We start from the raw sequence: 15,456 nt of genomic DNA, 5'->3' as shown, positions 1-15,456 counted from the left end.
TGTTCATTGTTATGTGGTATTTTTGGAGTATTTAATTTAATTTCCCATTTATTTAATAGTCGTTGCGGGTAGCCCGCTAAAAGAAATTTCTTTTTTAATTCAGCTATGTCCTTATGTATATATAACTTTTGACTTGTTCTATGTTTAATCTTAGAGTATTCCATTTTAAATATATTATATTTGATATGCAGTGGTATATTAGATTGATATCTGATTGTTATGTTTCCCGAACTTGGCTTCTTGAATGTTCGAAATTCTAAACTCTGTTTTAATCTTTTTATTGTGATATCCAAATAGTTAATTTCTTGACTGGTTTCTTCTTCTACTTCTACTTTGAATTTTATTGCTTCGTGTATGTTATTGATTTGTTTTTTAATTCCTTCTATTGCGATTTCTGCTTTATTATATATTAATAGAATATCATCAACGTATCTTTTATAGAATTTTACACCTCTTATGCTGCTAATTCTGTTATCTATATCTATCATGATTAGTTCCGCTAATTTTGGTCCTATTACTGATCCCATGCTTATTCCATCCGTCTGTGTATAGTAATCTCCATCAAATTCAAAGTAGTTGCTTCTATATGTAAATTCTATTAAATTTATAATTTCATTATTAACTTCCAGATTTTTTAGTTTATCTTCTATTAAGTCCCATGTTATTGACGGATACATATCTACCACATCGAGGCTAGCTATCCTAGAGTCTTCTTTAATACTGATTTGGTTTAGTTCTTCTATAAGTTCATCTGTATTTTTAATTGCGAATTGTGAGTTTTGATATTGCTTAAGCTGCTGTTTTAGAAATTTCTCTAAGTTGTATAACATGGAATACTTAAAGTCTACGATTGGACGAACCTTTTCTCCTATTTTGTGGGTTTTTAGTTGTATGTTTAGTTTTGGTGTACGTTCATTTCCTTCATTCAGAATAAACCACTTTTCGGTTTTGTTGATTTCATGTAGTTGCTCTAATTTTGTAATTCGTCTTTTAAGTTCTAAATATATAACTTCAATAGGGTTTATAGGAAGTTTTCTAAATTTGGTATTATTCGTTATTTCTTGTTTCTTATTTTTAACCCATTCTTGGGTAGCTATTACAATTTGTTTTGATTTATCAGCCTTTATGATCTCTATTTTATTTTCTTGTAAAAAATTATGTAATGCTTTGATTTGATTTATATACTGGGAGTAGTTCTTGTCTTTAATTATTGATTTTTTTCCTTCTTTAGTTACATATTTTTTAATTCTATTACTCAATTCCATTTTCATAATACTTGAATCTGCCTCTGGGAGATTATTACATAATTTGTCTAAATTTGGTATTATTTCTAAAGTATCCCATTTATTCGGACCATTAAAGTCTAGACCTTTATATAATATTTCTTTGATGTTTGCTGGGATGTCAATTTTTGTTTTATTTAGAATAAGATTCTCTTTCCATGTGTTTATTTCGTCTATGGTTGGATATTGAAATTTCTTAACTAATCTTTTATATTTGTTTTCTTCATATTTCTGGCTATGTTCTATTTGTTCGTTGGTGATTTCTAAATGCCCCGATTCTTTCTTTACGTTAATTTTTTGTAAGGTTCTTTTTAATCTTCTAATCTTAATGTATTTATATTGTATTGCTGCTCTTAAAATTTTAAAATTGATATAATTTCTAGTTCTTGTTGGTATTGCATCAGCAATTGATTTAGGCAAGGATAATGTCTTGAGAAGTTTCCTTTCAGTGAGATGTGTTTTAAGATATTTTAAGTCTATAAAAGTTCTATCAATCTCACCTTGTACTTTGGTCTTGTATCTGTTGTCTATATGCTGACTGTTTTGCATCTTCTTCTGATGAATTATGCCGTTTCTGTTTTCTTAATTCTTATTGTAGTGTTTATGAAACCGTGCCGGTGCTTATTCTGCAACTTGAACACAAACTATATGGTGTATTTTCTCGGACACATGGCAAATTTCATCACTAAGTTTTCTTCAGTTGATACGTGTATTAAGTTTTGTACACGTTTCGGGCTGTTGACGCCCCTCTTCAGCCAACTTTAATTCACAGATTTTGCAAACATAAAATTGTTTTAAAACCTCTCTGTACATTAATTAATTTTTATCATCTAGTCGATCTTTTCTCATCGAGGCCAGAGATTCTGTTGTACAAACGAATTCTTATTGGTTTTGTTGCGTATGACTCTATTCATTTACATAGTGATGTGGTAGATGGGCCACCTCGTGGCAATCTTCTGTTTATAGGCATTAATTTTTATTTTATTATTTTACATAAAAATAATAATTTACTTTTTAGTTTATATAGAAATAATTTACTTAGTTCCAATTTATAATATGCTGAGCCAATTTTCGTTTATTTTTATACTAAAGTTTTTATTTATACATTCCTTACTTTTTATAATTTCAATGCTTTCTTTAAACTTTCTTTTATATGTTTCTTTTTCTTTATGAAGGATTTCCACATTATCTTTATCTATTTTGCAACCGTTTAGAGTACAATGGTCATGAAAAACGGAATTTATTCTATGATATTTTAAGTCGGCTATATGTTCTTTTAATCTGACTCCCAGTTTTCTTTTTGTTTCTCCTATATAGTGCTTATTATTATTACAAGTACAAGGGATCTTATATACTACGTTTTTAGCTTCAGTTATTGCTTGTTGGTTTTTCAATGGGTTGAGGTGTTTTAATCTGTTAGACAGTTTTTGGTATGACGGTGCAAGTTTAAAGTCTAGTTTTTTGATTTTTTTGTTAATTTCTTCGTATAGGCCTTTGATATATGGGAAAGCAGTATACTTCGTATTATTTGCTTGTTCATTGTTATGTGGTATTTTTGGAGTATTTAATTTAATTTCCCATTTATTTAATAGTCGTTGCGGGTAGCCCGCTAAAAGAAATTTCTTTTTTAATTCAGCTATGTCCTTATGTATATATAACTTTTGACTTGTTCTATGTTTAATCTTAGAGTATTCCATTTTAAATATATTATATTTGATATGCAGTGGTATATTAGATTGATATCTGATTGTTATGTTTCCCGAACTTGGCTTCTTGAATGTTCGAAATTCTAAACTCTGTTTTAATCTTTTTATTGTGATATCCAAATAGTTAATTTCTTGACTGGTTTCTTCTTCTACTTCTACTTTGAATTTTATTGCTTCGTGTATGTTATTGATTTGTTTTTTAATTCCTTCTATTGCGATTTCTGCTTTATTATATATTAATAGAATATCATCAACGTATCTTTTATAGAATTTTACACCTCTTATGCTGCTAATTCTGTTATCTATATCTATCATGATTAGTTCCGCTAATTTTGGTCCTATTACTGATCCCATGCTTATTCCATCCGTCTGTGTATAGTAATCTCCATCAAATTCAAAGTAGTTGCTTCTATATGTAAATTCTATTAAATTTATAATTTCATTATTAACTTCCAGATTTTTTAGTTTATCTTCTATTAAGTCCCATGTTATTGACGGATACATATCTACCACATCGAGGCTAGCTATCCTAGAGTCTTCTTTAATACTGATTTGGTTTAGTTCTTCTATAAGTTCATCTGTATTTTTAATTGCGAATTGTGAGTTTTGATATTGCTTAAGCTGCTGTTTTAGAAATTTCTCTAAGTTGTATAACATGGAATACTTAAAGTCTACGATTGGACGAACCTTTTCTCCTATTTTGTGGGTTTTTAGTTGTATGTTTAGTTTTGGTGTACGTTCATTTCCTTCATTCAGAATAAACCACTTTTCGGTTTTGTTGATTTCATGTAGTTGCTCTAATTTTGTAATTCGTCTTTTAAGTTCTAAATATATAACTTCAATAGGGTTTATAGGAAGTTTTCTAAATTTGGTATTATTCGTTATTTCTTGTTTCTTATTTTTAACCCATTCTTGGGTAGCTATTACAATTTGTTTTGATTTATCAGCCTTTATGATCTCTATTTTATTTTCTTGTAAAAAATTATGTAATGCTTTGATTTGATTTATATACTGGGAGTAGTTCTTGTCTTTAATTATTGATTTTTTTCCTTCTTTAGTTACATATTTTTTAATTCTATTACTCAATTCCATTTTCATAATACTTGAATCTGCCTCTGGGAGATTATTACATAATTTGTCTAAATTTGGTATTATTTCTAAAGTATCCCATTTATTCGGACCATTAAAGTCTAGACCTTTATATAATATTTCTTTGATGTTTGCTGGGATGTCAATTTTTGTTTTATTTAGAATAAGATTCTCTTTCCATGTGTTTATTTCGTCTATGGTTGGATATTGAAATTTCTTAACTAATCTTTTATATTTGTTTTCTTCATATTTCTGGCTATGTTCTATTTGTTCGTTGGTGATTTCTAAATGCCCCGATTCTTTCTTTACGTTAATTTTTTGTAAGGTTCTTTTTAATCTTCTAATCTTAATGTATTTATATTGTATTGCTGCTCTTAAAATTTTAAAATTGATATAATTTCTAGTTCTTGTTGGTATTGCATCAGCAATTGATTTAGGCAAGGATAATGTCTTGAGAAGTTTCCTTTCAGTGAGATGTGTTTTAAGATATTTTAAGTCTATAAAAGTTCTATCAATCTCACCTTGTACTTTGGTCTTGTATCTGTTGTCTATATGCTGACTGTTTTGCATCTTCTTCTGATGAATTATGCCGTTTCTGTTTTCTTAATTCTTATTGTAGTGTTTATGAAACCGTGCCGGTGCTTATTCTGCAACTTGAACACAAACTATATGGTGTATTTTCTCGGACACATGGCAAATTTCATCACTAAGTTTTCTTCAGTTGATACGTGTATTAAGTTTTGTACACGTTTCGGGCTGTTGACGCCCCTCTTCAGCCAACTTTAATTCACACATAAAATTGTTTTAAAACCTCTCTGTACATTAATTAATTTTTATCATCTAGTCGATCTTTTCTCATCGAGGCCAGAGATTCTGTTGTACAAACGAATTCTTATTGGTTTTGTTGCGTATGACTCATTCATTTACATAGTGATGTGGTAGATGGGCCACCTCGTGGCAATCTTCTGTTTATAGGCATTAATTTTTATTTTATTATTTTACATAAAAATAATAATTTACTTTTTAGTTTATATAGAAATAATTTACTTAGTTCCAATTTATAATATGCTGAGCCAATTTTCGTTTATTTTTATACTAAAGTTTTTATTTATACATTCCTTGCTTTTTATAATTTCAATGCTTTCTTTAAACTTTCTTTTATATGTTTCTTTTTCTTTATGAAGGATTTCCACATTATCTTTATCTATTTTGCAACCGTTTAGAGTACAATGGTCATGAAAAACGGAATTTATTCTATGATATTTTAAGTCGGCTATATGTTCTTTTAATCTGACTCCCAGTTTTCTTTTTGTTTCTCCTATATAGTGCTTATTATTATTACAAGTACAAGGGATCTTATATACTACGTTTTTAGTTCAGTTATTGCTTGTTGTTTTTCAATGGGTTGAGGTGTTTTAATCTGTTAGACAGTTTTTGGTATGACGGTGCAAGTTTAAAGTCTAGTTTTTTGATTTTTTTGTTAATTTCTTCGTATAGGCCTTTGATATATGGGAAAGCAGTATACTTCGTATTATTTGCTTGTTCATTGTTATGTGGTATTTTTGGAGTATTTAATTTAATTTCCCATTTATTTAATAGTCGTTGCGGGTAGCCCGCTAGACTTTAATGGTCCGAATAAATGGGATACTTTAGAAATAATACCAAATTTAGACAAATTATGTAATAATCTCCCAGAGGCAGATTCAAGTATTATGAAAATGGAATTGAGTAATAGAATTAAAAAATATGTAACTAAAGAAGGAAAAAAATCAATAATTAAAGACAAGAACTACTCCCAGTATATAAATCAAATCAAAGCATTACATAATTTTTTACAAGAAAATAAAATAGAGATCATAAAGGCTGATAAATCAAAACAAATTGTAATAGCTACCCAAGAATGGGTTAAAAATAAGAAACAAGAAATAACGAATAATACCAAATTTAGAAAACTTCCTATAAACCCTATTGAAGTTATATATTTAGAACTTAAAAGACGAATTACAAAATTAGAGCAACTACATGAAATCAACAAAACCGAAAAGTGGTTTATTCTGAATGAAGGAAATGAACGTACACCAAAACTAAACATACAACTAAAAACCCACAAAATAGGAGAAAAGGTTCGTCCAATCGTAGACTTTAAGTATTCCATGTTATACAACTTAGAGAAATTTCTAAAACAGCAGCTTAAGCAATATCAAAACTCACAATTCGCAATTAAAAATACAGATGAACTTATAGAAGAACTAAACCAAATCAGTATTAAAGAAGACTCTAGGATAGCTAGCCTCGATGTGGTAGATATGTATCCGTCAATAACATGGGACTTAATAGAAGATAAACTAAAAAATCTGGAAGTTAATAATGAAATTATAAATTTAATAGAATTTACATATAGAAGCAACTACTTTGAATTTGATGGAGATTACTATACACAGACGGATGGAATAAGCATGGGATCAGTAATAGGACCAAAATTAGCGGAACTAATCATGATAGATATAGATAACAGAATTAGCAGCATAAGAGGTGTAAAATTCTATAAAAGATACGTTGATGATATTCTATTAATATATAATAAAGCAGAAATCGCAATAGAAGGAATTAAAAAACAAATCAATAACATACACGAAGCAATAAAATTCAAAGTAGAAGTAGAAGAAGAAACCAGTCAAGAAATTAACTATTTGGATATCACAATAAAAAGATTAAAACAGAGTTTAGAATTTCGAACATTCAAGAAGCCAAGTTCGGGAAACATAACAATCAGATATCAATCTAATATACCACTGCATATCAAATATAATATATTTAAAATGGAATACTCTAAGATTAAACATAGAACAAGTCAAAAGTTATATATACATAAGGACATAGCTGAATTAAAAAAGAAATTTCTTTTAGCGGGCTACCCGCAACGACTATTAAATAAATGGGAAATTAAATTAAATACTCCAAAAATACCACATAACAATGAACAAGCAAATAATACGAAGTATACTGCTTTCCCATATATCAAAGGCCTATACGAAGAAATTAACAAAAAAATCAAAAAACTAGACTTTAAACTTGCACCGTCATACCAAAAACTGTCTAACAGATTAAAACACCTCAACCCATTGAAAAACCAACAAGCAATAACTGAAGCTAAAAACGTAGTATATAAGATCCCTTGTACTTGTAATAATAATAAGCACTATATAGGAGAAACAAAAAGAAAACTGGGAGTCAGATTAAAAGAACATATAGCCGACTTAAAATATCATAGAATAAATTCCGTTTTTCATGACCATTGTACTCTAAACGGTTGCAAAATAGATAAAGATAATGTGGAAATCCTTCATAAAGAAAAAGAAACATATAAAAGAAAGTTTAAAGAAAGCATTGAAATTATAAAAAGTAAGGAATGTATAAATAAAAACTTTAGTATAAAAATAAACGAAAATTGGCTCAGCATATTATAAATTGGAACTAAGTAAATTATTTCTATATAAACTAAAAAGTAAATTATTATTTTTATGTAAAATAATAAAATAAAAATTAATGCCTATAAACAGAAGATTGCCACGAGGTGGCCCATCTACCACATCACTATGTAAATGAATAGAGTCATACGCAACAAAACCAATAAGAATTCGTTTGTACAACAGAATCTCTGGCCTCGATGAAAAAAGATCGACTAGATGATAAAAAATTAATTAATGTACAGAGAGGTTTTAAAACAATTTTATGTTTGCAAAAATCTGTGAATTAAAGTTGGCTGAAGAGGGGCGTCAACAGCCCGAAACGTGTACAAAACTTAATACACGTATCAACTGAAGAAAACTTAGTGATGAAATTTGCCATGTGTCCGAGAAAATACACCATATAGTTTGTGTTCAAGTTGCAGAATAAGCACCGGCACGGTTTCATAAACACTACAATAAGAATTAAGAAAACAGAAACGGCATAATTCATCAGAAGAAGATGCAAAACAGTCAGCATATAGACAACAGATACAAGACCAAAGTACAAGGTGAGATTGATAGAACTTTTATAGACTTAAAATATCTTAAAACACATCTCACTGAAAGGAAACTTCTCAAGACATTATCCTTGCCTAAATCAATTGCTGATGCAATACCAACAAGAACTAGAAATTATATCAATTTTAAAATTTTAAGAGCAGCAATACAATATAAATACATTAAGATTAGAAGATTAAAAAGAACCTTACAAAAAATTAACGTAAAGAAAGAATCGGGGCATTTAGAAATCACCAACGAACAAATAGAACATAGCCAGAAATATGAAGAAAACAAATATAAAAGATTAGTTAAGAAATTTCAATATCCAACCATAGACGAAATAAACACATGGAAAGAGAATCTTATTCTAAATAAAACAAAAATTGACATCCCAGCAAACATCAAAGAAATATTATATAAAGGTCTAGACTTTAATGGTCCGAATAAATGGGATACTTTAGAAATAATACCAAATTTAGACAAATTATGTAATAATCTCCCAGAGGCAGATTCAAGTATTATGAAAATGGAATTGAGTAATAGAATTAAAAAATATGTAACTAAAGAAGGAAAAAAATCAATAATTAAAGACAAGAACTACTCCCAGTATATAAATCAAATCAAAGCATTACATAATTTTTTACAAGAAAATAAAATAGAGATCATAAAGGCTGATAAATCAAAACAAATTGTAATAGCTACCCAAGAATGGGTTAAAAATAAGAAACAAGAAATAACGAATAATACCAAATTTAGAAAACTTCCTATAAACCCTATTGAAGTTATATATTTAGAACTTAAAAGACGAATTACAAAATTAGAGCAACTACATGAAATCAACAAAACCGAAAAGTGGTTTATTCTGAATGAAGGAAATGAACGTACACCAAAACTAAACATACAACTAAAAACCCACAAAATAGGAGAAAAGGTTCGTCCAATCGTAGACTTTAAGTATTCCATGTTATACAACTTAGAGAAATTTCTAAAACAGCAGCTTAAGCAATATCAAAACTCACAATTCGCAATTAAAAATACAGATGAACTTATAGAAGAACTAAACCAAATCAGTATTAAAGAAGACTCTAGGATAGCTAGCCTCGATGTGGTAGATATGTATCCGTCAATAACATGGGACTTAATAGAAGATAAACTAAAAAATCTGGAAGTTAATAATGAAATTATAAATTTAATAGAATTTACATATAGAAGCAACTACTTTGAATTTGATGGAGATTACTATACACAGACGGATGGAATAAGCATGGGATCAGTAATAGGACCAAAATTAGCGGAACTAATCATGATAGATATAGATAACAGAATTAGCAGCATAAGAGGTGTAAAATTCTATAAAAGATACGTTGATGATATTCTATTAATATATAATAAAGCAGAAATCGCAATAGAAGGAATTAAAAAACAAATCAATAACATACACGAAGCAATAAAATTCAAAGTAGAAGTAGAAGAAGAAACCAGTCAAGAAATTAACTATTTGGATATCACAATAAAAAGATTAAAACAGAGTTTAGAATTTCGAACATTCAAGAAGCCAAGTTCGGGAAACATAACAATCAGATATCAATCTAATATACCACTGCATATCAAATATAATATATTTAAAATGGAATACTCTAAGATTAAACATAGAACAAGTCAAAAGTTATATATACATAAGGACATAGCTGAATTAAAAAAGAAATTTCTTTTAGCGGGCTACCCGCAACGACTATTAAATAAATGGGAAATTAAATTAAATACTCCAAAAATACCACATAACAATGAACAAGCAAATAATACGAAGTATACTGCTTTCCCATATATCAAAGGCCTATACGAAGAAATTAACAAAAAAATCAAAAAACTAGACTTTAAACTTGCACCGTCATACCAAAAACTGTCTAACAGATTAAAACACCTCAACCCATTGAAAAACCAACAAGCAATAACTGAAGCTAAAAACGTAGTATATAAGATCCCTTGTACTTGTAATAATAATAAGCACTATATAGGAGAAACAAAAAGAAAACTGGGAGTCAGATTAAAAGAACATATAGCCGACTTAAAATATCATAGAATAAATTCCGTTTTTCATGACCATTGTACTCTAAACGGTTGCAAAATAGATAAAGATAATGTAGAAATCCTTCATAAAGAAAAAGAAACATATAAAAGAAAGTTTAAAGAAAGCATTGAAATTATAAAAAGCAAGGAATGTATAAATAAAAACTTTAGTATAAAAATAAACGAAAATTGGCTCAGCATATTATAAATTGGAACTAAGTAAATTATTTCTATATAAACTAAAAAGTAAATTATTATTTTTATGTAAAATAATAAAATAAAAATTAATGCCTATAAACAGAAGATTGCCACGAGGTGGCCCATCTACCACATCACTATGTAAATGAATAGAGTCATACGCAACAAAACCAATAAGAATTCGTTTGTACAACAGAATCTCTGGCCTCGATGAAAAAAGATCGACTAGATGATAAAAAATTAATTAATGTACAGAGAGGTTTTAAAACAATTTTATGTTTGCAAAAATCTGTGAATTAAAGTTGGCTGAAGAGGGGCGTCAACAGCCCGAAACGTGTACAAAACTTAATACACGTATCAACTGAAGAAAACTTAGTGATGAAATTTGCCATGTGTCCGAGAAAATACACCATATAGTTTGTGTTCAAGTTGCAGAATAAGCACCGGCACGGTTTCATAAACACTGCCTAACTCTAGTACCAAATTATCTTAAATTATTAATATTACTATAGCCATTTTCTAGCCCGATATTTCGGCAGGGGTTGGTCTTTATGAATACACTACTTTTCTTATAACTTATAAAAGCTTCACATAAATGTACTGATGACATAAATGCTGTAACACCTTTAATCTTGACCATACCAAGAAAGTGACTGATACGGAGCTGATTTTTTAAAATCTCTTTCTGTCTTGTGGGCACTAAGAGAACTTTTTTCCTATGCCCATTGTGAATTCAGCCATAATGAGGAACAGACTGCTCATGAAAAATGATGCAGTCTGTTGTATGGTAATGTTACTAACTCTGAGATGTAGTGTTGTTCTCCACTGCTGCATAGTGTTTTGGAAGAATGCAATGAGTGATGGATGCATTTTGTACATGTGTAGAATATATAGCAGCCAACTGTGTGGAACACTGCCAAATGCTTTTCTGTAGTCTATATATGCATTTTGACTGATGAGAAACATTGCACAAAGAAATGAGGAACAACTATAAAACAAAAACTCTAAAACTACATGTATTACAAAATAATTTGTTTCTGTTATCTTTTTTCATTTAGTTTCAATGTGAAACAAACCATTCATATTGAAATAATTAAAAGAACACTTTAAAAGTGATATAAAGAATTGGCATAATTAATATCTTTTAAATCCAAAATAGATGTGGCTGACCATTTTATCCAGTTTTTATTTATCCAAAACAGCATCACTCCACATTACCTCAAGGGTTCTATGATATTAATTTTTTAAATCTAAGATTTGGTTCATGTCACAAAACTATAATTTTTGCAGGAGAGCTTGAAAACTACTTTTCTTATACTATAATTATTAGAATACTAACAGTTGGACATCCTACTTTTAAAAATATGTTAAAATCATAATTGTTACAATTTGGGCACCTGCCATTAGAACACTGGCAAGTGTCCAAATTGTAACAATCTCAGAATAAGTCACAAAAAAGCCAATTTCACAAAAATATGGTATCCACTCTTAGTGAACAAAGCCCTAGAAATAAATCTGCTGGTTTAGAAAGTTTATTTTTATTAATTCATAGTTCAAAAATTAATTTAAGAAAAAAAAAATTACATAAAGTTATATTTTATCAATTAAATATACTATAAAAATAAAATAATTATATTTTGTGATAAAAATCTTTATTTCATACCACTTATAATCATATAAAAAAACCAAGCCCAATTCATATTACTAGTCAAATACCAAACTGGATTTATTATCAGACTAAATTTTAGCTTATGAAATAAATAAATGCCATATATGTTGGACTAAAGATAGAAGATTAAGTTTTCATCTTGTATTAAATTAAATATATAATTTAAAATATTCCGAATGGAATTATTGATCCAGAGTGAATTCAAGTTCTACTCCAGAGCAAACCAATCTGCATATAAATATACAAAGTGGAGAAAAACTCAAATCCATACCACTTTGTATATTTAATTAACCAAAATGTAGTCCAATGATAAATTTGGACTGATTACTTGATACCATTTATACCTTTTAAAATTATTTTAATTAAATCCAAAGGAATACATAAAATCTACTTCATAAAAAGTTCTTGGTTTAATTATTTAATCAGTAAATTTTCATCTGATGGAGAATTATTTTTTAATAGAAATAAAGACGAATCAGCCCAAAAGGGATCACCATTTATTTTCTGTGTTGTGAGACAATACACTTTTCGGTGGCAAACCTTTCTTTTTAGGCTACATGTCGCCGGAAGTTACTAAAAAGTTCTTGTACAATTTGCATCAGTAAATTTTACTGATGAAAATTGTACAAATGTCGCCACCAGGGGCAGCTGTCTTTAAAATCTACATTTCCCAATGCTCGTTTCAAGTGGATAAAAGCAGTGAACAACCCCCAAAGGTATGGATGGATGCAGGCAAGACATCTGAACGTCACCAGTTCCTTTTTTACAAATTATTTATAATTTTAATTGGAAATGTTTTGTGTTTTTACAAGGACTTTTTAGCAACTTCCGGCGACATGTAGCCTAAAAAGAAAGGTCTGCTGCCAAAAAGTGTATTGTCTCGGAACACAGAAAATAAATGGCGATCCCTTTTGGGCAGATTCATCTTTATTTGTATTAATTATTTAAATCTTTATCTACTGTAAGTTACATTGATTTACTGTAAAATTGTGTATCTTTGATTAAAATTACAAATAATAAAACAAGGAAGTCAAATAATTGGATATTTAACAAATTACTTGCTTAACAGAATATAATTTCTCACTATAAGATCATTTGAATTATATGAATATAGTAAGATGTTAAAACTATCATAAAAATACAGAACTGTTTATCATAATGTAACATAATGACAAGATCAGGGGGTTTACTTTTACATCTACTTTTGATAATATCGAAGTTTCATTATCCAATAGCAATGAGAGGCATATGTTGCATATTCAAACATCAAATTGCACATAGGTACCTAAGAAACTAATGTCCAATATATTTATGTATGGTATGATATGAAATAAACTATGTAAGCCTCCTGTTATTCTTGGATACTAAAATTTTAATGTAGTTAAGACTATACTCCTAGGTCCAAATTGAGGGAGGCAAATAGAGCCATTTTGTTTATGTCCTGGACATAGAGAGACCAAAAAAAAATTAGTCTTTCATGCAAAAAAACAAGAAAGAAAGTGATAATTAATGTATCTTTTGATAAATCATAAAAAAATTTGTTTTTATTTGTTTTATTTATATATTTTTACGGTTTTTGGAGAGAGATGATTGTAATTGAACAAGTCTAAATCTCACTTTTATCAGGTCTTAGCAATGATTATTATTGATGTTAATATTGAATTTAACATCTTCCCTTCAACATAAACACTTATTCCATTGCTAAATTTGTGATCATATGGATTGTGTTTGTTTGTGTATCTATTGGACAGTTGTTAGCATAGTCAGGGCTAATAGGAAATCCACAAGAATATGTAATTTTCCAAGATATAACTCATATTTGAAAGTAATCTTTATATTTTAAATAAATATCCTTCTAAATTGATAAATATAAATTTTATATTGAAGAAAATTTTTAATAACTACAAATAATTATTTTAAAATCTTTGAATAAAAATCATTTTTATAAATACAAAACTTTAATTACCATATAAAATAACTCCTAGTTTCACCCAATTTCTGTGCAATTACTTTTGTAAACACATCTTCTGTACCAAAATTCAACCAAATAATCATTTTTTGAAAATTTTCAAATAAAGGTAACATCTAAAAATTCAGAAATAAAAAATATTAAAATAACAAAATAGTCAATCAAATTTTAAACTTTAAATAAAGATCATTTATAATTATTAGAAATATATACATAACATGGAAAGATATAGAATATGTAATTACAGTAGATTTTGGTTAATTAGCACACATCAAAATTAGAATGTTTTGATTAAATTAAGTGGCTTCCTGAATTATTAAAAATTTATGTAAAGTATTAAATGTGTGTATATAAGACAAAATGTCATTTACTGAACAAAAACTACTTAAATAAATGGTACAGATCAAGAAATATATTTATGCTGAAAGAAATTTTAATTTATAGTAATATTAAACATTAATTAATTGCATCAAGGCTGTAATTTAACAGCATAGCATCAGACATCTTTAAGTTTTTACTATTTCCACATTTATTATCATTGACTGCATTAAGAATATAGAGCTGAGAAATAAAAGTCTTAGATGGATGTTTTTTTAAACAATCTAAATGCAAATGTGACACACAGTTGACAAAAAGCAACAGAAATTTAGTGCCAATGATATCTACGATATTTGTTACAAAATTTTTGAAGCAAGTTGAGCAGCTTTATTAGAGAGGTTAAGGAGCATGTATCCTGCCAAAAACATGAATGGTGGATGGCTGAGCGCCGCCATCTGGCAATTCTAGACAGTCGATAATGGAGTTTGCTTTGTCTAGGATGGTGAGTGTATGATTAGCTTAAACTTCTTCAATTTTTTTTTTTGTGTTTGGGGTTAAAGTTATGACCTATTTTATTAAAATAACAATTATTTAAGCATTTATGAATAACATTGTAAAGAAACACAATTTTAATCCAAAAATTATTTAATATTTTTTAATGTAATGTGAAGTGACTGCTCTAAGGCTGTGTTCACTTTTTCTTTTCGCACAGTAAGCATTTAATTAAAATTGTATTTGTAGTCTAGTGATGAGGTATTACTCTTGTTGGATCAGTATGAAAGTGATGAAGAAGCCATTTTATTATATCATATCACTAAAGATCTACCTGTGACAAAAGCAAGAAGAAATTTAAATAAAATGACTGATTCTGATTGCTCATTTTATTTTCAGTAAGTGATATATTTATAAATTAAAGTAAATACTTAAGAAAAGGAATAACTTATAAAATTTTTAATTTTAACAAATTTTCAAGAGATGATTTGTTTCATCTGCATTATGCCTTCCATCTGTAATCATTTGTGAAAATGGATCACGCTCATTTGGAATTGATGCATTATGTATTTTATTACAAAGATTAGTTTATCTTAATAGACTTGATGATATTTCTGTTTTGTTGGGGAGATCAAAAAACTTTCACGATTTGTGC

At 28.4% G+C, this 15,456-nt stretch overlaps 1 protein-coding gene across 1 annotated transcript in view; it reads right to left on the bottom strand.

The window, feature by feature from the left end:
* mtDNA-helicase (mitochondrial DNA helicase) overlaps positions 1 to 15,456 on the bottom strand; it is a 46,059-nt gene that overhangs the window by 14,924 nt on the left and 15,679 nt on the right. Inside the window, exon 8 of the mRNA XM_067264494.1 lies at positions 13,989 to 14,107. Within this exon, the coding sequence (XP_067120595.1) occupies positions 13,989 to 14,107 (119 nt within the window). The remainder of the gene's footprint in view (positions 1 to 13,988; positions 14,108 to 15,456) is intronic.

Source organism: Centruroides vittatus, unplaced genomic scaffold, assembly GCF_030686945.1.
Source record: "Centruroides vittatus isolate TY-2023 unplaced genomic scaffold, ASM3068694v2 contig_19, whole genome shotgun sequence".
Taxonomy (NCBI): Eukaryota; Metazoa; Arthropoda; class Arachnida; order Scorpiones; family Buthidae; genus Centruroides; species Centruroides vittatus.
This window is presented reverse-complemented; position numbering and strand designations above follow the sequence as displayed.